At 42.3% G+C, this 26,707-nt stretch overlaps 2 protein-coding genes across 12 annotated transcripts in view; one reads left to right on the forward strand and one right to left on the reverse strand.

The window, feature by feature from the left end:
- Window positions 1-26,707, forward strand: part of LOC111982811 (Friend leukemia integration 1 transcription factor) — a 146,807-nt gene that overhangs the window by 51,407 nt on the left and 68,693 nt on the right. For 8 of the 11 annotated variants that reach the window (XM_070434200.1, XM_024014413.2, XM_070434202.1 and 5 more), the window contains 4 exons: window positions 2,134-2,193; window positions 4,013-4,072; window positions 4,220-4,267; window positions 6,096-8,679. The exons of 2 other annotated variants lie outside the window; for them this stretch is intronic. In XM_070434200.1, coding sequence (XP_070290301.1) covers window positions 2,134-2,193; window positions 4,013-4,072; window positions 4,220-4,267; window positions 6,096-6,625 — 698 coding nt within the window. In that variant the 3' untranslated portion in view covers window positions 6,626-8,679. Of the gene's footprint in view, window positions 1-2,133; window positions 2,194-4,012; window positions 4,073-4,219; window positions 4,268-6,095; window positions 8,680-26,707 lie in introns of those variants that run through there. One more of the 11 variants, XM_070434201.1, reaches the window with a different exon arrangement.
- Window positions 22,080-26,707, reverse strand: part of LOC111982813 (ATP-sensitive inward rectifier potassium channel 1-like) — an 11,029-nt gene continuing 6,401 nt past the window's right edge. Inside the window, exon 2 of the mRNA XM_024014420.2 lies at window positions 22,080-24,390. Coding sequence (XP_023870188.1) covers window positions 23,273-24,373 — 1,101 coding nt within the window. The 5' untranslated portion in view covers window positions 24,374-24,390 and the 3' untranslated portion in view covers window positions 22,080-23,272. The remainder of the gene's footprint in view (window positions 24,391-26,707) is intronic.

Consider the following 26,707-nt stretch of genomic DNA (forward strand, 5'->3'; position numbering starts at 1 on the left):
AGAGGGCAGTGTTGGATAATGTTTTGAGAAGCCATGACATAGCTCTCAACCAGTTGTAGATGCTGAGGTCACTGGTGAGTCAGAGGGAGCTAGTTGTGTCAAGACCTCCTGTAATAAGTGGGTATCAGCATCACCACGGTCAAGCATGTTAAGTTCTAGCTGTCCCATCGGCTGCATATGTAGCGTGACAAACACACTATGATTTAGAGCCTTAAGTCTTCACGTTAGACACCTGCTGTGTCTCTTAACTGCATGTTGAGCTCAGCAGGGGCTTATATGACCACTTATGTGACCCACTTATGTGACCAAACATAAAAACAGTGGTGACATTAAAAATATTAATGTAGTCATGATGGAAGACTAGTAGGACATTACATCAGCTATATGTAATATTAGTAAGACATTATATCAGCTATATGTAATATTAGTAAGACATTATATCAGCTATATGTAATATTAGTAAGACATTATATCAGCTATATGTAATATTAGTAAGACATTATATCAGCTATATGTAATATTAGTAAGACATTATATCAGCTATATGTAATATTAGTAAGACATTATATCAGCTATATGTAATATTAGTAAGACATTATATCAGCTATATGTMATATTAGTAAGACATTATATCAGCTATATGTAATATTAGTAAGACATTATATCAGCTTATGTAATATTAGTAAGACATTATATCAGTTTATGAATATTAGTAGGAAATTACATCTGTTAGATGTGTGTCTTGCTTCACTGGCTGTTATACGTCCTCCTGTCTAGTGACTCTCTGCATGTGGTACAGTCTTAGCCGGTAACAAAGCTAAATGTCACGGGTGCTATAGTCGTTGCCAGCCAAATGAAGGTGAAATTGCATCTACTTTCAATTTAGATGGGAATGTGCAGTACTGTTTTTGATGCCTTGATGGAGAAAATATGCATCCTGTTTTATCTGCACGTCAATGAGATTGATTACAACTGGTAGCAATCCAGGTACCCAGACCGCATTCAACCAGTTGGGAACCTCACAAACGTAAGGCAATTCTTTCCAGTTGCAGCATCTTACAATCATCAACTACTAGATTGTCTATCTGTCTGTTTGTGTGTCAGTTTGTGTGTATTTTCCCCTCCCGTTTGTGGTCACCATGGTGCAACCTGCTCATGAAACTGTCATTTTATCGAAGACATCTTGTTGGTTCCTCTAGTTTTGAGACATAGTTGTATGTCAGATAAACCCACATCACTGTGGCCAGATATCCTGCTGCACAGGGTTTCTTGGACAGGGCTTGGATAGGCAGGCAAACCTTTTTATAGCCAGCTCTTGGCATCACTCCTCTGCCTTATTTCCGTGACAATCTTGTTGCTTGTTTAAAGCCAAGTTGTGTTCCTGAGATGGGTTCGCTTGCAGGTGGGGAGGTAGAGAGCACAGCCTAGAACATGCACAGCCACAAATTAAAAAGAGACACTACCACATTTTATTTCAGGACTAGTGTATATTATGAGATGAAGTGGAGGGTTCATCTTCTCGAGCTAGAAACAGATTATTTCCCACTCGTGTATAGGCTGCTTGGTTGTTTAACAAAACCGACTTGTGTGCAACCATGGGGCAAAAAAGATTGGGTTGGCCTAGATTGTTGACAACATGTAAACTATATTTAGTCTACAAGGTTTGGGGGTGGGGGCGGTTTGGGGCGGGAGGGGTGTCGAGGGAGAGGTTGTTGTTTTATTCGGGGGGGGGGGGGTTTGAATGGTTGAGGGGCAGCTCTCACGGAACTGTAGGGGGATCTTGGATGGTTGATGGCCTGGCGGTTAGGAGCTTGGGCCGGTGACCGATAGGTCGCTGGTTCGGCTCCCTGTTTTTGAAAATTAAAAATTAAACAAGATACACTGAGTTAAAACGAGCCACCTACGATTCCCCACATGGCAACTTTTTGTAACTGTTGCTAGCTATCTGACCATTCAGAGTCATAACACCCCACAGCCTTCTGCCTCATCGATGCGTGAGCATCATTTTCGTATACGATGTCAGCCAACCCATCTATAGGAGAAATAAATGCAATACTCCGATATTAAATGTTAGGAAGTGCAGTAGAGTGTTTACTGTTGACAAATCTCTCTTTGTCGCTCTCTACTTCTCAGACCCCTCATATGATGCTGTACGACGGACTGGATGGTCGAACAATATGCACAGTGGAAAAGGTAAGCATGCACTTTGCTTTACTGAGTCGCAGAAAGACTTGTAGCCTAATCACACAAGGAATTAGGACATGGTCCGACCCATCATGCATCATCACATACAGTGCCTTCGGAAAGTATTCAGACCCCTTGACTTTTTCGTTACAGCCTTACGTTATAGCCTTATTGGATTAAATAAAACAATTTCCACAGCAATCTACACGCAATACCCCATAATGACAAAGGAAAAATATGTTTTTAAAAACTTTTCTTATGCATTAAAAACAAAAAACAGAAAAACTTTATTAACATAAGTATTCAGACCCTTTGCTATGTGACTCGAAATTTAGCTCAGGTACACCCTGTTTCCATTGATCATCCTTGAGTTGTTTCTACAACTTGATTGGAGTCCACCTGTAGTAAATTCAATGGATTGGACATGATTTGGAAAGGCACAACCCTGTCTATAAGTGGACATCACATGTCAGAGCAAAAGTCAAGCCATGAGGTCGAAGGAATTGTCCTTAGAGCTCGAGACAGGATTATGTTGAGGCACAGATCTGGGGAAGGGTACCATTTCTGCAGCATTGAAAGTCCCCAAACACAGTGGGCTCCATCATTTTTAAATGGAAGAAGTTTGGAACCACCAAGACTTCCTAGAGCTGGCTGCCCGGCCAAACTGAGCAATCGGGGGAGAAGGGCTTTGGTCAGGGAGGTGACCACTCTGACAGAGCTCTACAGTTCCTCTGTGGAGATGGGAGAACCTTCCAGAAGGACAACCATCTCTGCAGCACTACACCAATTAGGCCTTTATGGTAGAGTGGCCAGACAGAAGCCACTCCTCAGTAAAAAGCACATGACAGCCTGCATGGGGTTTGCCAAAAAGCACCTAAAGACTCTCAGACCATGAGCAACAAGATTCTCTGGTCTGATGAAACCAAGATTTTACTCTTTGGCCTGAATGCCAAGAATCACGTCTGGAGGAGACTTGGCACCATCCCTACGTTGAAGCATCGTGGTGGCAGCATCATGCTGTGGGGATGTTTTTTTTAGCGACAGGGACTGGGAGACTAGTCAGGATCGAGGCAAAGATGAATGGAATAAAGTACAGAGAGATCCTTGATGAAAACCTGCTCCAGAGCGCTCAGGACCTCAGACTGGGGCAAAGGTTCACCTTCCAACAGGACAATGACCCTAAGCACACAGCCAATTCAACACAGGAGTGGCTTCGGGAAAAGTCTCTGAATGTCCTTGAGTGGCCCAGCCAAAGCTCGGACTTAAACCCGATCAAACATCTCTGGAGAGAACTGAAAATAGCTGTGCAGCAACGCTCCCCATCAAATCTGACAGAGCTTTAGAGGACCTGCAGAGAAGAATGGGAGAAACTCCCCAAATACAGTTGTGCCAAGCTTGTATTTTATAAATTAGCAAACATTTCTAAAAACTCGTTTTTGCTTTGTCATCATGGGGTATTGTGTGTAGATTGATGAGGAATACAATTTAATCAATTTTAGAAAAAGGCTGTAACCTAACGGAATGTGGAAAAAGTCAAGGGGTCTGAATACTTTCCGAATGCACTTTACATTCTTCCATAGCTCATAGAGAGACGTGTGAGAGCCCACTCAACCCAAGCACGCAAGGCAAACCACCAATGATTAAATCCTCAGTCGTCAACCCTGAAATCTGTGAACTTTAAGCACTTACCCTAGCCACCAGTTACTGGCCTGTTTTCTTTGGAACGGGGCTGACATGCCATTAAGATGTGTACCGTGGTTTATCCATGACCGCCCAACTGGCTTTCTTCCCTCCTGTTTCTTTCCCCTCCCAACCCCTCCTTCTTCAGGCTCGCCGGTGGTCACACAGAATGTGTCCAAGTCCACTGAACAGCCCAGACCTCAGCCAGGTAATGTATTTCACCCTGCTCATTCCTTCCATCATGTGTGTGTGCTCCACTTAAGACAGCCGCAGTTGGTTACACCCATCTCACTAGGATGAGGATCAGCCTAATGTATAGTGATAGATACAGACTAACAGACCTCTCTCTCCACAGATCCTTACCAGATCCTGGGGCCCACCAGCAGTCGACTGGCCAACCCAGGTAGGTACAGGAGGATGTATGAGACCAATCATATATCAGATGTAAACTAAATTTCCCAACATACATTGCTTCATTATGGCCTTGGTGGATTTCTCTCTCAAAAAAAGTATTCTGCTGAGAATTGTGCACATTTGAATTCTACTTTACTGCAGTATTCAGTAAGTACATTCGTGGCCAAACGTTTTGAGAATGACACAAATATTCATTTTCACAAAGTCTGCTGCCTCAGTTTGTATGATGGCAATTTGCAAATACTCCAGAATGTTATGAAGAGTGATCAGATGAATTGCAATTAATTGCAAAGTCCCTCTTTGCCATGCAAATGAACTGAATCCCCCAAAAACATTTCCACTGCATTTCAGCCCTGCCACAAAAGGACCAGCTGACAACATGTCAGTGATTCTCTCATTAACACAGGTGTGAGTGTTGATGAGGACAAGGCTGGAGATCCCTCTGTCATGCTGATTGAGTTCGAATAACAGACTGGAAGCTTCAAAAGGAGGTTGGTGCTTGGAATCATTGTTCTTCCTCTGTCAGCCATGGTTACCTACAAGGAAACACGTGCCGTCATCATTGCTTTGCACAAAAAGGGCTTCACAGGCAAGGATATTGCTGCCATTAAGATTGCACCTAAATCAACCATTTATCGGATCATCAAGAACTTCAAGGAGAGCGGTTCAATTGTTGTGAAGAAGGCTTTAGGGCGCCCAAGAAAGTCCAGCATGCGCCAGGACCGTCTCCTAAAGTTGATTCAGCTGCGGGATCGGGTGACCACCAGTACAGAGCTTGCTCAGGAATGGCAGCAGGCAGGTGTGAGTGCATCTGCACGCACAGTGAGGCGAAGACTTTTGGAGGATGGCCTGGTGTCAAGAAGGGCAGCAAAGAAGACACTTCTCTCCAGGAAAACATCAGGGACAGACTGATATTCTGCAAAGGGTACAGGGATTGGACTGCTGAGGACTGGGGTAAAGTCATTTTATCAGATGACTCCCCTTTCCGATTGTTTGGGCATCTGGAAAAAAGCTTGGCCCGGAGAAGACAAGGTGAGCGCTACCATCAGTCCTGTGTCATGCCAACAGTAAAGCATCCTGAGACCATTCATGTGTGGGGTTGCTTTTCAACCAAGGGAGTGGGCTCACTCACAATTTTGCCTAAGAACACAGCCATGAATGAAGAATGGTACCAACACATCCCCCGAGAGCAACTTCTCCCAACCATCCAGGAACAGTTTGGTGACSAACAATGCCTTTTCCAGCATGATGAAGCACCTTGCCATAAGGCAAAAGTGATAACTAAGTGGCTCGGGGAACAAAAAATCTATATTTTGGGTCTATGGCCAGGACACTCCCCAGACCTTAATCCCATTGAGAACTTGTGGTCAATCCTCAAGAGGCGGGTGGACAAACAAAAACCCACAAATTCTGACAAACTCCAAGCATGGATTATGCAAGAATGGGCTGCCATCAGTCAGGATGTGGCCCAGAAGTTAATTGACAGCCTGCCAGGGTGGATTGCAGAGGTCTTGAAAAAGAAGGGTCAACACTGCAAATATTGACTCTTTGCATCAACTTCATGTAATTGTCAATAAAAGCCTTTGACACTAATGAAATGCTTGTTATTATGCTTCAGTATTCCATAGTAACATCTGACAAAAATATCTAAAGACACTGAAGCAGCAAACTTTGTGAAAATGTATATTTGTGTCATTCTCAAAACTTTTGGCCACGACTGTACATAATGAGTTATGGGTGTTTGATCAATCGGCTGTTAGGTGTTCAGGGATAGAACAGCTGTTGATTTGACATATGTGTGTGTGTTTCCTGGTCAGGTTCAGGACAGATCCAGCTGTGGCAGTTCCTGCTGGAGCTCCTGTCAGACAGCACCAATGCCGGCTGCATCACCTGGGAGGGCACCAATGGAGAGTTCAAGATGACTGACCCGGACGAGGTGGCGCGGCGCTGGGGCGAGAGGAAGAGCAAGCCCAACATGAACTACGACAAGCTGAGCCGCGCCCTGCGCTACTACTACGACAAGAACATCATGACCAAGGTGCACGGCAAGCGCTACGCCTACAAGTTTGACTTCCATGGTATCGCTCAGGCCCTTCAGCCCCACCCCACCGAGTCCTCCATGTACAAGTACCCCTCGGACCTGGCATACGTGCCCTCCTACCATGCCCACCAGCAGAAGGTCAACTTCGTGTCCCCACATCCCCCCTCCATGCCCGTCACCTCTTCTAACTTCTTTGGACCCACTGCTCCGTACTGGAGCTCCCCTACAGGGGGCATCTACCCCAACCACAGCGTCCCCCGCCACCCCAACTCCCACGTGCCTTCCCACCTAGGCAGTTACTACTAAACCCCACTGCCCCGTGACGTCTTCCCCAACCTTCTCTCCCCCCAACCAAACCCACCAGTGCTGATCTGAAACCACAATGAAACCAAACCAACTAAGACCGAGAGAAAGGGGGATTCTCCGCCTGGACCCAAAGTCTGCTCTTAACTGGCAAAATGAAGAAAGCTAACTGAAGAAAGCTAACTGAAGAAAGCTAACTGAAGAAAGCTAACTGAAGGAATGTTTGAAGGATAAAAAAAAACTGGATGATCCAAATGGAGTACTACTTATTTACAAGACAAGAGTCTGTTTCCATGTTTTTTTCAGTTTTTCAGTTCGTCTGTGTTTTTTGTGCCATGTGTCCCTTGAAAGCAGCACCCATGGGCCAGTTCAGAGTGCCCCCAAAATCTAGACACGTTACCCACACAGACACAGCCTTATCGAGAGACCATAGAGGCTCTCATACCTACTTTGTGCCTGATCACAGACATGGACCCATTCTCTATGCGTCTCTATCTACATTACCCTCATATGGTAAAGCTCCTGCCTTGTTCCTCGTTCCAGGCCTGTATGGGGTCTCAGATCAACATCATGTTCGTCTGTCTCATGTTCTGTTATCAGTCCGTCCGTCTGCATCCGGTGTAGGTAGGGCTGTAGGTAGGGCTTCAAAGAAATGGACTTCTCAGCACTGAATGAAAATGAAATGTTGGCAACTGGAATACGCCATTGATTCACACTTAACTTATCCTCCAAACTGGAAGTAGGCGAGTTGGAGACCAGAGTTGGAAGTGAAGCGCTGTAGCTATGTTTTCAGGGGGCCACACACCGGTTGGCTGTTGTTATAGGAACTATGCTGTTTGTCCTCTTCAGCCGTTAGTTCGTTCCATTTCCAGATGTTTTGTTGGACCAAGTCATTATTAATGTGAATGCCCTCTGGTCCATGGAACATATCCTCAATTTGACAATCACAGTTGTTTGTCTGTCCAGGCCAGTCAAGTGTCTCTGTGCATTCATACTGCACTGCCATTTCAAAACGTGCATTTTCAGATGTTTAAAGTTTGTTGTATGAAAGAAATAATTGTATTTAAACAGCTGAATGTGGACTTGTTTCACTACTTCTTGAAAATAAATGGTTTACTAAATAAAGAACAAAACCAATAAAGTAAGAAAGGATGAAAACAGAGAAATCCTCAGATTCGCGAATGCTGTGCGTTCGTCAGACCTATTTTCTATTATTTTGTAAACATTGGTCAACTAGGCATTAAAGCAACTTACTGTATAAATTATGCAGAGTTATTTTCATATGTGACACAGTTTTAAAAAGTCAAGAGAATTAATACGAGTTGACCTCGGTCAAAAATGCAAACATTGTTAAGTCCGTTACTGATATATAGTATGTTCAACATTTTTAAACGTTTTATATCTGTACATTTGGGCAGTCCATTTTTACATGATTTTTATTTTATTTTATGAAATTCAATTTGTAATGTCCTCAGTGCCTTGGAGTGAACACAAGATTTGTTCTAGCTAGTTATTACCAAAAAACCACAAATGCCTGCTTGAATCATAATCCTATACTTATAGTCAATCTGTTATTCTGTATATACCATGATTATGGTTGCTTTCAATTCTAAAATAGGCCAACAATACTTGTAATGTCTCATATCATTAAGCCAACCACCCAGAAATTGCCAGCTTTTGTCTGTGCCTTTAAATTGGCCAGGTATATTATGCAAAAGAGCACAGACACCCCTTATATTCACAGCAAGCATCTCTATTAAGCTCCATTGCTTTAGATGTGTGAATTAAAGGGAATTTGTTAGATGTAGCATGAAGGTAATAATCTAAAATGTACCCTTTACATCCACCTCTCATAAACAGTAATGTTCAATGAAAGGGGAGCTGTGCTACTTCGTATATGCAATGTATTTTGGATATTAAATATATAAATGTAATTTTGCAGTTAACCATTTTATTATTATTGTAATTCCTGCCATGTATTAAGTACTAACTTTTGAAAAAGGGCTTTTGTATAGGAAAGAAATTTGACAAAATAAAAGTTTTTACTTCTGAACATATTTACTTCTGTTGGTCCATTTTCTGCCAGAAAGTAGGATACTGTCACGCCCTGACCTTAGTTATCTTTGTTTTCTTTATTATTTTGGTTAGGTCAGGGTGTGACGAGGGTGGTATGTGTGCTTTTGTCTATGTGATGTTGCATGTCTGCACTCGTTATTATTAGCTTCACGGTCATTTTGTTATTTTGTTAGTTTGTTTAAGTGTTCTTTCTTTATTAAAAGGAAGATGTATTATAATCACGCTGCACCTTGGTCTCCTTCGTATGACGAACGTGACAGATACTGATCTTTAGCTACTAGGCAAAGTTACAACATCATGAAATCCATCATTTTTATATTTTTCCTTTTATCTCCATCACTATAAGAAATCTAGTTAATGTGTCGCCCTGTTTCAATCAATACTTAATCATCATTACTAGCAATTTTATCCAAACTTTAACCCAATTTCATTCATTTTTATAATTTCAGTGTTATACAAAATTATTTGATGAGAAAATACATTTCCTGTGGAGAAGAGATTGTAACAGGAAATACTTTATTGGTTTCTCTGATGTTTCTTATATACTGTATATTGACAACACACATCGACCCAAGTCCCAGTACCGGTGCTAACAATATCGGATGACTACTGGGCTTGCTGGGGTGTTATGTAAGAGCTTCAGAAAAGTATGTTGTGATTTCTTCTCAACTTGAGAGGTACATGGATGGGAGGAGAGACCTTTGTCCTCTTGTTATCATAGAGGATGTCAAGTGTGTGTTTATGATAACTGGGTTATTTACAGTAATGTATTCAGTGTACCCCATCAGCCTACGTACAATTGAGTCGTACAAAATGACAAAGCGTGCATGTGTGTGTGAGAGAGAGAGAGCGAGAGAGAGAGAGAGAAAGGAGATAAACACTTTCCTATCCTATACTGTCATACTCATTTATCGATGTATCATGTCAGTCGGTCAAGCAACGCAGGGCTCATCAGGCTATCATTTTTTTAATGTGATGTCCATTGAAAGCCTTGATTATTTGCATGGATTTTAAACAGCTGTGAAATATTCTGAATGATAAAGCATTTATTGTATGCCATTAAACAGAGAAGGCCACATCTATCACATCCATCCCATACCACCTTTAAAATCGACAATTGCAGTCATGCACATCACCACGAGCAAAAACACTTCACTGTCGCCACCATGTGGCTAGTACAGGTCAATGCAATTGACGAAGCAATTCACTGTGTAAATCAGCCTAGAACAGGAGTCTTTTTTTTCACGTCTTGTCTTATCACCAAGTGAATGATAATGTCAGGGAGAAGTAATTAACATTTTAAAGTGAATAGATTTGGTCGATAGTTTTTCATTATTTCCAAGACCCGTACTCGCGGATGCTTTTTCAAAGCCTATGTCAGAGACTCCAGTGAGTGTAATGAGGTCAATATTAGGAGTTGAGAAATAAAGTTAACATCATTAGAAAGAAGATATTCCCCTCTTAACTACTGTAGGTAATTTCATATAAACATACACAAAAATCACTTTTTATATATTTATACAGCACCAGTCAAAAGTTTGGACACACCTACTAATTCCATGGTTTTTCTTTATTTTACTATTTTCTACATTGTAGAATAATAGTAAAGACATCAAAACTATGAAATAACACATATGGAATCATGTAGTAAGCAAAAAGGGTTAAACAAATCAAAATAAATTGTATATTTAGCCACACTTTGCCTTGATAACAGCTTTATACACTCTTGGCATTTGGTAGTCATTTGGAATGCATTTCAATTAACAGGTGTGCCTTGTTAAAAGTTAAGTCCAATTTATTTTCTTCTTATTGCGTTTGAGCCAATCCGTTGTGTTGTGACAAGGTAAGGGTGGTATATAGAACATAGCCCTATTTGGTAAAATACCAAGTCCATATTGTATCAAGAAGAGTTCAAATAAGCAAAAAGAAACAACAGTCCATCATTACTTTAAGACATGAAGGTCAGTCAATCTGGAAAATTTCAAGAACTTTGAACGTTTCTTCAAGCGCAGTCGCAAAAACCATCAAGCGCTATGATGAAACTGGCTCTCATGAGGACCGCCACAGGAAAGGAAGACCCAGAGTTACCTCAGTTGCAGAGGATAAGTTCATTAGAGTTAACTGCACCTCAAATTGCAGCCAAAATAAATGCTTCACGGAGTTCAAGTAACAGACACATCTCAACATCAACTGTTCAGAGGAGACTGCTTGAATCAGGATTTCATGGTCGAATTGCTGCAAAGAGACCACTACTAAAGGACACAAATAATAATAAGAGCCTTGCTTGGGCCAAGAAACACGAGCACTGGACATTAGACCGGTGGAAAACTGTCTTTTTGTCTGATGAGTCCAAATTTGCGATTTTTGGTTCCAAACACTGTGTCTTTGTGAGACGAAGAGTAGGTAAACGGATGACCTCTGCATGTGTGGTTCCCACCGTGAAGCATGGATGAGGAGGTGTGATAGTGTGGGGGTGCTTTGCTGGTGACACTGTCTGTGATTTATTTAGAATTCAAGACACACTTAACCAGCTTTGCTACCACAGCATTCTGCAGCAATATGCCATCCCATCTGGTTTGCGCTTAGTGGGACTATCATTTGTTTTTCAACAGGACAATGACCCAAAAAACACCTCCAGGCTGTGTAAGGGTTTTTGACCAAGGAGAGTGATGGAGTGATGCATCAGATGACCTGGCCTCCACAATCACCCAACCTCAACCCAATTGAGAGGGTTTGGGATGAGTTGGACCGAAGAGCGAAGGAAAAGCAGCCAGCAAATGTGGGAACTCCTTCAATACTGTTGGAAAAGCATTCCAAAATGGTGTAGCAGTGCAGACGTGTTTTGTTCGTCCTCTCGTCTACTTTTGTATTTTTCATCCTTTTTTTTGTATATATTTCAATTTTATTTTCAATCCCTTTTCCATTTTAAATCAATTATATCTAATATATTATATCTAAATCAATTATATCAATTATAACCTGCCTCACCCGATGTGATACGGAACCGCAATTCTTTTTTTTATTTTTTTATTTTTTTAGACCTTATAGCCAGAACCACCTAGCCATCAAAGCTAACCAGCTAATTAGCTACTCGCTATTTAGTCATTGTTAGCCACTGCTAGCGGCCTTTACCTTCTGCACAGATACCAGCCCTTTCTTTTTTAGCCTGGATAATACTTGCCAGCCTACCAGTATCGAACTGTTTCTCTACTACAACGCCTGACTCCTGCCGTAAACCCTGGACCATTACTCCTGATCTTCACAGCTAGCTAGCTGCCACCGAGTGTCCGAGTACCAAAGCTAGCCCTGAGCCAGGCCAGGCCCACCTCCCGGCCTACTCAGTTGTTCACTCGGACTCCACCCAAACACGGCTAGAATCCACTACTCCACCGGATCCTTGCCGTAAGCTCTGGAACTTGGCACCGGATCACCTATCGAGTGGCTATAGTGGCTAAAGCCCCTGCCCCGAAGCTAGCACCAGTTAGCGATGAGCCAGGCGCATCTCCCAGCTAGCAAACTAAATTACCACAACTACAATACCTCTTTCGCCATCTGGCTTGGATCCTTTGTCGACACGGCGCCCCGCCGCACCACCACGACTGGTCTGCCGACGTATACTCCATCTGCTGTGCTTTCATCCGGCCTCTGTCGGACGTCGGAGCAGACGCTTCTACTAGCCCCGGGCTGCTAACTTTAAACGCTGTGTCGCCTGCGTGCTAGCGTAGTAGCGACTACTCTGCGGCTTCCCTGTTCCATCTATTGCTGTCCCCTGGCCCCTATGATCACTTGGCTACATAGCTGATGCCTGCTGGACTGTACATTAATCACGGTACTCCATTCTGTTTATTTTTGTTTATCACCTTGCGATTATGTTAGCTCAGTACATAGCCACAGAAAAACAGCAATTTTTCCAGCCAAAGAGAGGAGTAACAAAAAGCAGAAATAGAGTTAAAACGAATCACTAACCTTTGATGATCTTCATCAGATGACACTCGTGTATGTTTTGTTCGGTAAAGTTCATATTTATATCCAAAAATCTGAGTTTAGGCGGGACGCTACTGTCTCACTTGGCCAAAAGCCAGAGAAAATGCAGCGCGCCAAATTCAAATAAAAACCTATAAAAATCAAACTTTCATTAAATCACACATGAAAGATACCAAATTAAAGCTACACATGTTGTGAATCCAGCCGACATGTCTGATTTCAAATAGGCTTTTCGGCGAAAGCACACCAAACGATTATGTTAGGTCAGTACATAGCCACAGAAAAACACAGCCATTTCCCCAGCCAAAGATAGGAGTCACAAAAAGCAGAAATAGAGATAAAATGAATCACTAACCTTTGATGATCTTCATCAGATGACACTCATAGGACATCATGTTACACAATACAGTACATGTATGTTTTGTTCGATAATGTACATATTTATATCCACAAATCTCGGTTTACATTGGCGCCATGTTCAGAAATGCCTCCAAAATATCCGGAGAAATTGCAGAGAGCCATGTCAAATAACAGAAATACTCATCATAAACTTTGATGAAAGATACATGTTTTACATAGAATTAAAGATACACTTGTTCTTAATGCAACCGCTGTGTCAGATTTCAAAAAAACTTTACGGAAAAAGCACACCATGCAATAATCTGAGACGGCGCTCAGATATAACAACATTTCTCCGCCATGTTGGAGTCAACAGAAATACGAAATTACATCATAAATATTCCCTTACCTTTGATGATCTTCCTCAGAATGCACTCCCAGGAATCCTAGTTCCACAATAAATCGTTGTTTTGTTCGATAATGTCCATTACTTATGTCCAAGTAGCTACTTTTGCTAGCATGTTTAGTACACATGTTCAAACGCTCGCGCAGATCCAGGCGAACGTCGGACGAAAACTTCAAAAAGTTATATTACAGGTCGAATAAACTTGTCAAACTAAGTAGGGAATCAATCTTCAGGATGTTGTTATCATAAATATTAAATAACGTTCCAACCGGAGAATTCCTCTGTGTCTACAGAAGTAATGGAACAATATCATTGGGAATGCGCATGACCAAGAACTGAAACTCTGCCAGACCACTGACTGAAACACCTCCCATCCAGTCCCACATCACAGTAGAGGCTTCATTCAACGTTCTACAGACTGTTGACATCTAGTGGAAGGCGTAGGAAGTGCAAACATATCCATATCTTACTGGGATTTGAATAGGCGATGAGTTGAAAATCGATCAGCCTCAGAATTCTCACTTCCTGTTTGGATTTTTTCTCAGGTCTTTGCCTGCCATATGAGTTCTGTTATACTCACAGACATAATTCAAACAGTTTTAGAAACTTCAGAGTGTTTTCTATCCAACAGTAATAATAATGTGCATATATTAGCATCTGGGACAGAGTAGGAGGCAGTTCACTCTGGGCATGCTATTCATCCAAAAGTGAAAATGCTGCACCCTATCACAAAGAAGTTTTAACACCCTGGCAGTCCTACAATCAAAGCTAGATGCCCTCAATCTCACACAAATCATCAAGGAACCCACCAGGTACAACCCTAAATCCGTAAACATGGGCACCCTCATAGACATTATCCTGACCAACTTGCCCTCCAAATACACCTCTGATGTTTTCAATCAGGATCTCAGCGATCACTGCCTCATTGCCTGTATCGGCTATGGGTCCGCGGTCAAATGACCACCCCTCATCACTGTCAAACGCACCCTAAAACACTTCTGCAAGCAGGCCTTTCTAATCGACCTGGCCCGGGTATCCTGGAAGGATATTGACCTCATCCCGTCAGTCGAGGATGCCTGGTCGTTCTTTAAAAGTAATTTCTTCACCATCTTAGATAAGTATGCCCCTTTCAAAAAATGCAGAACTAAGAACAGATATAGCCCTTGGTTCACTCCAGACCTGACTTCCCTTGACCAGCACAAAAACATCCTGTGGCAGACTGCAATAGCATTGAATAGTCCCCGTGATATGCAACTGTTCAGGGAAGTCAGGAACCAATACACGCAGTCAGTCAGGAAAGCAAAGGCTAGCTTTTACAAGCAGACCTTTGCATCCTGTAGCTCTAACTCCAAAAAGTTTTTGGACACTGTAAAGTCCATGGAGAACAAGAGCACCTCCTCCCAGCTGCCCACTGCACTGATGCTAGGTAACACGGTCACCACCGATAAATCCATGATAATCGAAAATTTCAACAAGCATTTCTCTACGGCTGGCCATGTCTACCTCCTGGCTACCCCAACCCCGGCCAACAGCTCCGCCCCCCCCGCAGCAACTCCCTCGAGCCTCCCCAGCTTCTCCTTCACCCAAATCCAGATAGCAGATGTTCTGAAAGAGCTGCAAAACCTGGACCCCTACAAATCAGCTGGGCTAGACAATCTGGACCCTCTCTTTTTAAATCTATCCACCGCCATTGTTGCAACCCCTATTACCAGCCTGTTCAACCTCTCTTTCGTTTCATCCGAGAACCCTAAAGATTGGAAAGCTGCCGCGGTCATCCCCCTCTTCCAATGGGGTGACACTCTAGACCAAAACTGCTATAGACCTATATCTATCCTGCCCTGCCTCTCTAAAGTCTTCGAAAGCCAAGTTAAAACTTCTCCGGGGCAGGTGGGACGCAATCGTCCCACCGGCCAATAGCCAGGGAAAATACAGGGCGCCATATTGAAATATAATTATATAAAAATCAAACTTTCATTAAATCACACATGTAAGATACCAAATTAAAGCTACACTCGTTGTGAATCCAGCCGACATGTCAGATTTCAAAAAGGCTTTTCGGCGAAAGCATAAGATGCTATTATCTGATGATAGCACAACTGTAAACAAAGAGAGAAGCATATTTCAACACTGCAAGCACGAAACAAAACGCAGAAATAAAATATAAATCATGCCTTACCTTTGACGAAATTATTTTGTTGGCACTCCAATATGTCCCATAAACATCAAAAATGGTCCTTTTGTTCGATTAATTCTGTCGATATATATCCAAAATGTCAATTTATTTGGACCGTTTCATCCAGAAAAACACATCTTCCAAATTTTGCCACTTCACTACAAAATATATCAAAAGTTACATGTAAACTTTACCAAAACATTTCAAACTACTTTTGTAATACAACGTAAGGTATTTGTAAACGTTAAAAATCGATCAATTTGAAGACGGGATCATCTGTGTTCAATACAAAAAGTAAACAAACTGACGCACCTTTTTTCGTAACGTGCCTCTCTCAAAAGATTTACTTCATGTGACCCTCATTTACGATAGCCCTACTTCTTCABTACACAAAGGAATAATCTCAACCGATTTCCAAGGACTGGTGACATCCAGTGGAAGCGGTAGGAACTGCAAGCAAGTCCATTAGAAATCTGGTGTCTCTAAGAAACCTCATTGAAGAGACAGTGACATCAAAAAAATAAAAATTCTGAATGGTTTGTCCTCAGGGTTTTGCCTGCTACATAAGTTCTGTTATTCTCACAGACATGATTCAAACAGTTTTAGAAACTTCAGAGTGTTTTCTATCCAAATCTACTAATAATATGCATATATTATATTCTGGGGATGAGTAGCAGGCAGTTGAATTTTGGCATGCTATTTATCCGAAAGTGAAAATGCTGCCCCCTGCCCACAAGACGTTAATAAACAGATCACTGACCATTTCGAATCCCACCATACCTTCTCCGCTGTGCAATATGGTTTCCGAGCCGGTCAAGGGTGCACCTCAGCCACGCTCAAGGTACTAAACGATATCATAACCGCCATCGATAAAAGACAGTACTGTGCAACTGTCTTCATCGACCTGGCCAAGGCTTTCGACTCTGTCAATCACCGTATTCTTATCGGCAGACTCAACAGCCTTGGTTTCTCTAACAACTGCCTCGCCTGGTTCACCAACTACTTTGCAGACAGAGTTCAGTGTGTCAAATTGGAGGGCCTGTTGTCCAGACCTCTGGCAGTCTCTATGGGGGTACCACAGTGTTTAATTCTCGGGCCGAGTCTTTTCTCTGTATATATCAATGATGTCGCTCTTGCTGCGGGTGATTCCCTGATCCACCTCTACGCAAACGACACCATTCTGTATACTTCCGGCCCTTCTTTGGACACTGTGCTAACTAACCTCCAAACGAACTTCAATGTCATAAAACACTCCTTCCGTGGCCTCCAACTGCTCTTAAMCGCTAGTAAAACCAAATGCATGCTTTTCAACCGTTCGCTGCCTGCACCCGCMCGCCCGACTAGCATCACCACCCTGGACGGTTCTGACCTAGAATATGTGGACAACTATAAATACCTAGGTGTCTGGTTAGACTGTTAACTCTCCTTCCAGACTGATATCAAACATCTCCAATCCAAAATCAAATCTAGAATCGGCTTTCTATTTCGCGACAAAGCCTCCTTCACTCACGCTGCCAAACTTACTCTAGTAAAACTGACTATCCTACCAATCCTCGACTTCAGCGATGTTATCTACAAAATAGCTTCCAATACTCTACTCAGCAAACTGGATGCAGTCTATCACAGTGCCATCCGTTTTGTTACCAAATCACCTTATACCACCCACCACTGTGACCTGTATGCTCTAGTCGGCTGGCCCTCACTAACATATTCATCGCCAGACCACTGGCTCCAGGTCATCTATAAAGTCTTATGCTATGGCAAGCGTCAGCCATATCTCAGCTCACTGGTCACGTTAACAACACCACGTACGCCACCGTTCCAGCAGTATACAGTGGGGCAAAAAAGTATTAGTCCAGCAACCAATTGTGCAAGTTCTCCACTTAAAAAGATGAGAGAGGCCTGTAATTTTCATCATATTACATTCAACTATGACAGACAAAATAGAAAAAAAATCCAGAAAATCACATGTAGGATTTTTATGATTTATTTGCAAATTATGGTGGAAATATACAGTAATCTTGGGTCAATAACAACAAGTTTATTCTTCAATACATTTGTTATATACCCCTTTGTTGGCAAATGACAGAGGTCAAACGTTTTCTGTAAGTTCTTACAAGTTTTTCACACACTGTTGCTGGTCATTTTTGCCCATTCCTCCAGCAGATCTCCTCTAGCAGGCAGTGATGTTTTTGGGCTTGTTTGCTGGCAAACACAGACTTTCAACTCCCCTCCAAAGATCTCTATGGTTGAGAATCTGGAGACTGGCTAGGCCACTCCAGACCTTGAAATGCTCCTTACGAAGCCATTCCTTCGTTGCCCGGGCGGTGTGTTTGGGATCATATGTCATGCTGAAAGACCTCCTTAGCCACGTTTCATCTTCCATGCTCCTTTGGCTGACTGTGAAGGAGGATTTCAACTCAAAAATCTCATACATTATCATGGCCCCATCAATCTTTCTTGACACGGATTCAGTCGTCCTGGTCTTTGCAGAAAAACAGCCCCAAAGCATGATGTTTCCACCCCATGCTCCGACATTAGGTAATGGTGTTCTTTGGATGCAACTCAGCATTTCTTTGTCCTCGCAAACAACGAGAGTTGAGTTTACCAAAAAGTTATATTGTTGTTTTCATCTGACCATATGACATTCTCCCAATCTTCTTCTGATCATCCAAATGCTCTCTAGCAAACTCATGACGGGCCTGGACATTTACCTGTAAGCAGGGGGACACGTCTGGCACTGCAGGATTTGAGTCTGGCGGCGTAGTGTGTTACTGATGGTAGGCTTGTTACCTTTGGTCCCAGCTCTCTGCAGGTCATTCACTAGGTCCCCCCGTGTGGTTCTGGGATTTTGCTCACCGTTCTTGTGATCATTTTGACCCCACGGGGTGAGATCTTGGCGTGGCACCCCAGATCGAGGGAAGAATATCAGTGGTCTTGTATGTCTTCCATTTCCTAATAAATTGCTCCCACAGTTGATTTCTTCAAACCAAGCTGTTTACCTATTGCAAGATTCAGTCTTCCCAGCTGGTGCAGGTCTACAATTTTGTTTCTGGTGTCCTGTTGACAGCTCTTTGGTCTTGGCCATAGTGGAGTTTGGAGTGTGACTGTTTGAGGTTGTGACAGGTTCTTTTATACTGAATAACAAGTTCAAACACAGGTGCCATTAATACAGGTAACGGTGGAGAACAGAGGAGCTCTTAAAGAAGAAGTTACAGGTCTGTGAGAGCCAGAGAACCTTGCTTTTTTGTAGGTGACCAAATACTTTTTCACCATAATGGCAATAAAATTCATTAAAAATCCTACAATGTGATTTTCTGGATTTTCTTTTCTAATTTTGTCTGTCATAGTTGAAGTATGATGAAAATTACAGGCCTCTCTCATCTTTTTAAGTGGGAGAACTTGCACAATTGGTGGCTGACTAAATACTTTTTGCCCCACTGTATGTGCAGATGAGGATGTGCAAGTAGAAATACTGGTGTGCAAAAGAGCAGAAAAACAAAAACAAATATGGGGATGAGGTAGGTTTAGATTTAAAATGCATTGCGATACCAATCTGTCATTAACATGCAACTCGCAAAAGTGTAGGACGTGGATCAACGGGGGGCCGTGCTGAGAAAAGTTAATGCTGGGAATAAGATGAACATACAGTATGTCAACGTCAGTAGTACATGCTGTATATTTATCTCCCGTATGTAAATTAACATTCTGCCAGTGTCGGTGTGTGCTAAATTTAGGGTCTTAAATTCAAATGATAGACTCAACGTGAAGCACTAGGTACTGTAATTCTACATTTGGGTTGGATAATTTACCAATAGGTCTAATTATTATTAGGAAAGGCGAGAAGGAGAGACAGCTGCCCCTAAACTGTGAGGAGAGCACAAAGTGAAGGGAGGGTGCACTGCTTATCCTGCAGGTGGTTTTTGAAACTAATTAAGTATTTGTGGGAATCCATTGAGTCTAGGGAGGTTATCAGAAAATCCACTAGATTGTAGCGTGGGCTATCCATAATTGGGATGATGACAGTAGGGGCTTTGTGGTCCTTGCCCCAATCTCATTCTTAACAAGGTTGGTGTGAAACTGTTATAACATGTGTTCTCTCTCTTCCCTGTGAAAGTCAATAAGGTTTCTAGGTCGTGTGAAATGTGAATGATCATTGTTCCAAATGAGGGAAATGGAAACTGACTAATTGACTTGAGCACTATTTTAGTATGTTTATAACTATGTAAGTGGCCAAGCAGTAGTAATTATTGGGTTAGATGGAATGATTTATGTGTAATTGTATTTGTGGCCGGCGGCAAAGTACAAAGGGGGGCGTGTCTCTAAATCTAATTGACTGCGGCCACCTTCTACCTGACAGGGAAGACTGGGGAAAAGCAGGAGGAAGTTTGTTAGGGCATTCATTTGTGTGGACCCCAGCAGAACAGTGTCCCGAAAGTTAAGGAAGGTGGGAATCGTCATGTTATCAAACTTCGGTTCTTCCTATATATGAATATGCATAGCTTAATGCATTACTACCTGTACCATATTTTGTGTTACCTTTTGCTTTTCAAGTCTTTTGCTATCACTCTCTTACGAACCCGAAGGAGGAAGAGAAAGTCACAAGCTCCAGCTGAAATGTAAGAGGGGTGTTGGCTTGTGAAGGGATGCATACAGCCGTGATGATTACGGATGAGAACTCTCTTGGTAGATAGAAGGGTCTGCAGCTTACTATGAGGTATTCTATATCAGGTGAGCAAAAGCTGGAGATTTCCTTCACACTGGAAGCAACGTTCATGGAGAGAAACACCCCTCCTCCTTTGGACATACTCTAGGCCACATTTGTCTGATTGTGCCGCTCCATGGAGTGCATGGAGTTCTATGTACAGAGAGTCATCCAGCCATGCAAGGCATATAATATTGCAGCTTTTTAAGTCTCTCGAACGAAGGAGAGGGTCAGAGGGTCAAAGATGGTAATGGAGAGAGGTTAGCAAGTCTTGGGGGTATGATCTTTGATCCTCTGTAAAGTTCTCACTCATCATTATTCATGATTCATTCAGGATTATCCATAATCATGGTAGCATCCACATTAATGTACAGGGGAAGTGTTTGGAAACATAATCTATTGTTATTTACAATTAACGTCACTCCAAAATGACACAAGACATTATTTACACAAAATATTCGCTAACACACCAAAACACACCAAAACACACCAAAACACACCAAAACAAATTGCAAATGCATCCAACAAGTCTGTAGAGTCACAAGCTTCATGTAGTCATTGCCTGCTAGGAATTGGGACCAAATAAAAATCTTATTGGTAACTTATTGAGAAAAAATATATTACTTGTTAAACTGAATCTCTTTCTCTGAGCAGTTGTGGAAATGTATTTATTTGTATTTATTTATTTATAGGGGACAATGCACATTAATCAACATCAATATTACAATAATGAAACATCCATGTAAATGTGCTGGGTTAAGTCAAAAGCTAATTTGCCCCCGTAGTCCCTGGACATGTAAGGGTCTTTACACAGCCACTATACAAATACTCACTAAAGCAATACAAAATACAAATACATTACATCCAATAGTATATCATTCTAACAACAACAACACTATCATCAATTGTCGTCTTACGTACGAGGAACCACAGATAACTCACGTGTACAGGTTTGGAAAGATTTGAGCCTTGTTTTAAATTTAAAAAATTTAAAACAATAATCAGTGCAACTTCTCAAGTCCATGGGCATTGCATTCCAGTATACTGTAGCTATAACAGAGAAGGCCGATTGACCGATTTTACTGTGTTGAAAAGAGACAATGGAATCCCCTCTAGTTACTGCCCTTGTTATCCCGAGGTGCTTTCCTTGAGCATGATATGCTGGCATAGGGTTTTTTTCCCCCAAAAAAGTTGGATGCAATATAGCACAGTTTTTTACGTTATTTTATACAGTCAATATTGCTCATCTTAACAACGGTATCTTTAATTTTGGGTTCCTACTGTATGTATATATACAGTTGAAGTCGGAAGTTTACATACACCTTAGCCAAATACATTTAAACTCAGTTTTTTACAATTCCTGACATTTAATCATAGTAAAAATTCCCTGTCTTAGGTCAGTTAGGATCACCACTTTATTTTAAGAATGTGAAATGTCAGAATAATAGTAGAGAGAATGATTTATTTCAGCTTTTATTTCTTTCATCACATTCCCAGTGGGTCAGAAGTTTACATACACTCAATTAGTATTTGGTAGCATTGTCTTAAAATTTTTTTTACTTGGGTCAAACGTTTCGGGTAGCCTTCCACAAGCTTCCCACAATAAGTTGGGTTAATTTTGGCCCATTCCTCCTGACAGAGCTGGTGTAACTGAGTCAGGTTTGTAGACCTCCTTGCTCGCACACGCTTTTTCAGTTCTGCCCACACATTTTCTATAGGATTGTGGTCAGGGCTTGTGATGGCCACTCCAATACCTTGACTTTGTTGTCCTTAAGCCATTTTGCCACAACTTTGGAAGTATGCTTGGGGTCATTGTCCATTTGGAAGACCCAAGCTTTAACTTCCTGACTGATGTCTTGAGATGTTGCTTCAATATATCCACATAATTTTCCTCCCTCATGATGCCATCTATTTTGTGAAGTGCACCAGTCCCTCCTGCAGCAAAGCACCCCCACAACATGATGCTGCCACACCATGCTTCACGGTTGGGATGTTGTTCTTCGGCTTGCAAGCCTCCCCCTTTATCCTCCAAACATAACGGTGGTTATTATGGCCAAACAGTTATATTTTTGTTTCATCAGACCAGAGGACATTTCTCCAAAAAGTACGATCTTTGTCCCCATGTGCAGTTGCAAACCGTAGTCTGGCTTTTTCATGGCGGTTTTTGAGCAGTGGCTTCTTCCTTGCCTGAGCGGCCTTTCAGTTTATGTCGATATAGGACTCGTTTTACTGTGGATATAGATACTTTTGTACCTGTTTCCTCCAGCATCTTCACAAGGTCCTTTGCTGTTGTTCTGGGATTGATTTGCACTTTTCGCACCAAAGTACGTTCATCTCTTAGAGACACAACACCTCTCCTTCCTGAGCGGTATGACGGCTGAGTGGTCCCATGGTGTTTATACTTGCGTACTATTGTTTGTACAGATGAGCGTGGTACCTTCAGGCGTTTGGAAATTGCTCCGAAGGATGAACCAGACTTGTGGAGGTCTACAATTTTTTTCTGAGGTCTTGGCTGATTAATTTTGATTTTCCCATGATGTCAAGAAAAGAGGCACTGAGTTTGAAGGTAGGCCTTGAAATACATCCACAGGTACACCTCCACTTGACTCAAATGATATCTATTAGCCTATCAGAAGCTTTTAAAGCCATGACATCATTTTCTGGAATTTTCCGAGCTGTTTAAAGGCACAGTCAACTTAGTGTATGTACACTTCTGACCCACTGGAATTGTGATACAGTGAATTATAAGTGAAATAATCTGTCTGTAAACAATTGTTGGAAAGATTACTTGTGTCATGCACAAAGTAGATGTCCTAACCGACTTGCCAAAACTATAGTTTGTTAACAAGACATTTGTGGAGTGTTTGAAAAACAATTTTACATGACTCCAACCTAAGTGTATGTAAACTTCCAACTTCAACTGTACGTATTATACATTTTGCATCCAAAAGTTCACATCATATTAAGTTATTCTAGGATACCAATCACTCCAAATCCACCATTGTCAATTCCATTAATGGAGGGGAGGTGGTGTCCTACTATGTTGTGGAAGCAGTAGGCACAGTGTGCAGTGGTCACCGCCTCAACCTTGGAGAAGTTGGAGAAGTCCACTCTGTACTTGCCCTCTTTGCTGCGGGAGATAATGGGCAGGAAGTTGTAACCCCACATGATCTCCTGAGGGATGAAGGAAGTCCTGACCTGGCAGGCTGAGCTGGTGGTCTCGGCTGTGCCGTCCAGAAAGACCACCAGCTCAAACTCCTGTTTATGGAAGGTGTCCTCTGCCATGTCAAAGAAAGGGCTAGCCTTGTCAATCACATGGTAGAGTGTGAGAGGGCACACAAAGAAGAGGTTGTCCTTCCCAGCGTCCATCATGAACTCAATGTTCACCTGGTCCATGATGATTGTCTCCCCATCGGGTTTGACGGTTGTCCTCAACAGCTTGCCGTAGATTTGGCTCCCGATCATCAGGGTCTTGCGTAAGTTGGCCACTCTTATTATGAGGCAAAGGAAGTCCTTCTTAGGACAGATGACAGCCATCTCACTGAATGCGATGGTCTTGGCCCTTTTTTTAGGGAGGGATATCTTGGAGACGATGACTCCACATATGAAGCAGTGTATGAGGGCCCCTATGAGAGTCTGGATAATGATGAGGGCTACAGCAACAGGACAGTGAGGGGTAATGGCGCGTACACCATACCCGATGGTGGTCTGGGTCTCTAGGGAGAAGAGGAAGGCTGTAGTGAGACCGACGACGTTCCACACACAGGGGGTGTGGTCGTTTGAGGGGTTCTGCCACTTCAGATCCCCGTTGTTCCAGGCAATCCAGAACCACAGCAGGCTGAAGATGAACCAGCTCAGGGTGAAGGAGGTGATGAAGAAGAAGAGGACAAAGCGCCAGCGGAACTCCACGAAGGTCGTCCAGAAGTCCACGAGGAAAGCAAAGTGGTTGCCGTATTTCACGTTGCCAAATTCAATGTTGCAGCGGCCATCTTTGGTCACCAGCCGAGTTCTGCGGATTCTTCGCTCCACCAGGTGGTCCTGGATGAGCTTCTGGATACCAAACACCATTTTCTAGCTCCTGTCGTCTGTTAGAGAGGACAATGTGTTAATTTAAATTTAGTACACACCCAGAAAAATAAATCAAATATCCTTGTCATCCAAGAACTGTTAGATATATACAGACTGAATACTATTAATACAGAATACTGGGGGTTTTCATTAATATGTTTAATCTTCCAAGATTAACCTGCATCCCACCCTGTAACCGATCCCTCCCTCTATGCCAGTTGTTCAAGGCTCTTGGACGCTTTGAACTGAATGGAACAAATATTATGAACCAGAATTCAATGATTAATAATGTCCTTATCATTGTTTTTCAGATGAAATAGCTGCCCTTCACAACTTTCATTAATGCGATAATGAAAAACCAAGCATTGGTCTATAAGAGGCTGTAAGAGAGAATGGAGTTGTGTAACATTCACTCTTGGATTCAGACTTGTGAAATAGTTCATGTTTTCTTAAATTCACACATTGTTATTAAACTAATTAGGTAAAACACAAGGTAATAGTCCCACTGACCTTAATTATCATCAAAATATCATTATTTGAAACAGCTTAGAAGCACAAACGTCTCAGCCAGTCTATGATCAATGAAATGATTTCACAAGCCCCAACCCTCATTCTTATCTAACTGTAAAGTGTTGCTCTAGTTACTAGCAGTTGCTATGCATCACTTGCTTGCACATTTTAATCCACACTTAAATCCTGTAATCCTGGGCACATGGAATAGTTAAGACCCCAAGTCATTACAGAAAGAAAGTTATTGTTGAAATATGTCACTCCACTGGCCCAAATCAGTCAGATCCCCATAACCTCCCTAAAACCATTATCATCTAGCCTACTACAACCATGTACAGTTGAAGTCGGAAGTTTACATACACTTGTTGGAGTCATTAAAAATTGTTTTTCAACCACTCCACAAATTTCCTGTTAACAAACTATAGTTTTGGCAAGTCAGTTAGGATATCTACCTTGTGCATGACACAAGTAACTTTTCCAACAATTGTTTACAGACAGATTATTTCACTTATAATTCACTGTATCACAATTCCAGTGGGTCAGAAGTTTAAGTACAATAAGTTGACTGTTCCTTTAAAAAGCTTGGAAAATTCCAGAAAATGATGTCATGGCTTTAGAAGCTTCTGATAGGCTAAGTGACATGATTCGAGTCAATTGGAGGTGTACCTGTGGATGTATTTCAAGGCCTACCTTCAAACTCAGTGCCTCTTTGCTTGACATCATGGGAAAATCCAAATTAATCAGCCAAGACCTCAGAAAAAAATTGTAGACCTCCACAAGTCTGGTTCATCCTTGGGAGCAATTTCCAAACGCCTGAAGGTACCACGCTCATCTGTACAAACAATAGTACGCAAGTATAAACACCAAGGGACCACTCAGCCGTCATACCGCTCAGGAAGGAGACGCGTTCTGTCTCCTAGAGATGAACGTACTTTGGTGCGAAAAGTGCAAATCAATCCCAGAACAACAGCAAAGGACCATGTGAAGATGCTGGAGGAAACAGGTACAAAAGTATCTATATCCACAGTAAAACGAGTCCTATATCGACATAAACTGAAAGGCCGCTCAGCAAGGAAGAAGCCACTGCTCAAAAACCGCCATGAAAAAGCCAGACTACGGTTTGCAACTACACATGGGGACAAAGATCATACTTTTTGGAGAAATGTCCTCTGGTCTGATGAAACAAAAATATAACTGTTTGGCCATAATAACCATCGTTATGTTTGGAGGCTTGCAAGGGGGAGGCTTGCAAGCCGAAAAACAACATCCCAACCGTGAAGCACGGGGGTGGCAGCATCATGTTGTGGGGGTGCTTTGCTGCAGGAGGGACTGGTGCACTTCACAAAATAGATTGCATCATGAGTACATGACGTGTGTTGTCTTGTCTTGTCCCGTGTAAATAGTCTTCGTATTTTTCGTATACATTTCGTATATATTTTAATTTCACTTTCCATCTAGGAACTGAATATACATTCCTACATTCCGCCTCACCCTATGTGGTACGGACCTGCTATTTTTTATACTTTAGAACCGTAACCCCAATCAGAAGCTAGCCAGATAACTAGCTAGTAGTCATTTAGCCACTGCTGCGGTCTTCACCCTCAACTCGGACACAGCCAGCTTCAATACCGGGTCAATACCTGCCAGTCTGCAAGCGCGATATCAACCCAGAGCGTATAGGACTGCTTTTTCTCTACCACATCACCGGATTCCTGACGCAAGCTCTGGACAATTACACCGTATCACAGCTAGCAGCATGCAACCGAGTGGCTACTACTGGCTAACACCTCTGTCCCGAAGCAAGCACCAGTTAGCCTTGAGGCT

The sequence above is a fragment of the Salvelinus sp. IW2-2015 genome, linkage group LG22 (assembly GCF_002910315.2).
Source record: "Salvelinus sp. IW2-2015 linkage group LG22, ASM291031v2, whole genome shotgun sequence".
Taxonomy (NCBI): domain Eukaryota; kingdom Metazoa; phylum Chordata; class Actinopteri; order Salmoniformes; family Salmonidae; genus Salvelinus; species Salvelinus sp. IW2-2015.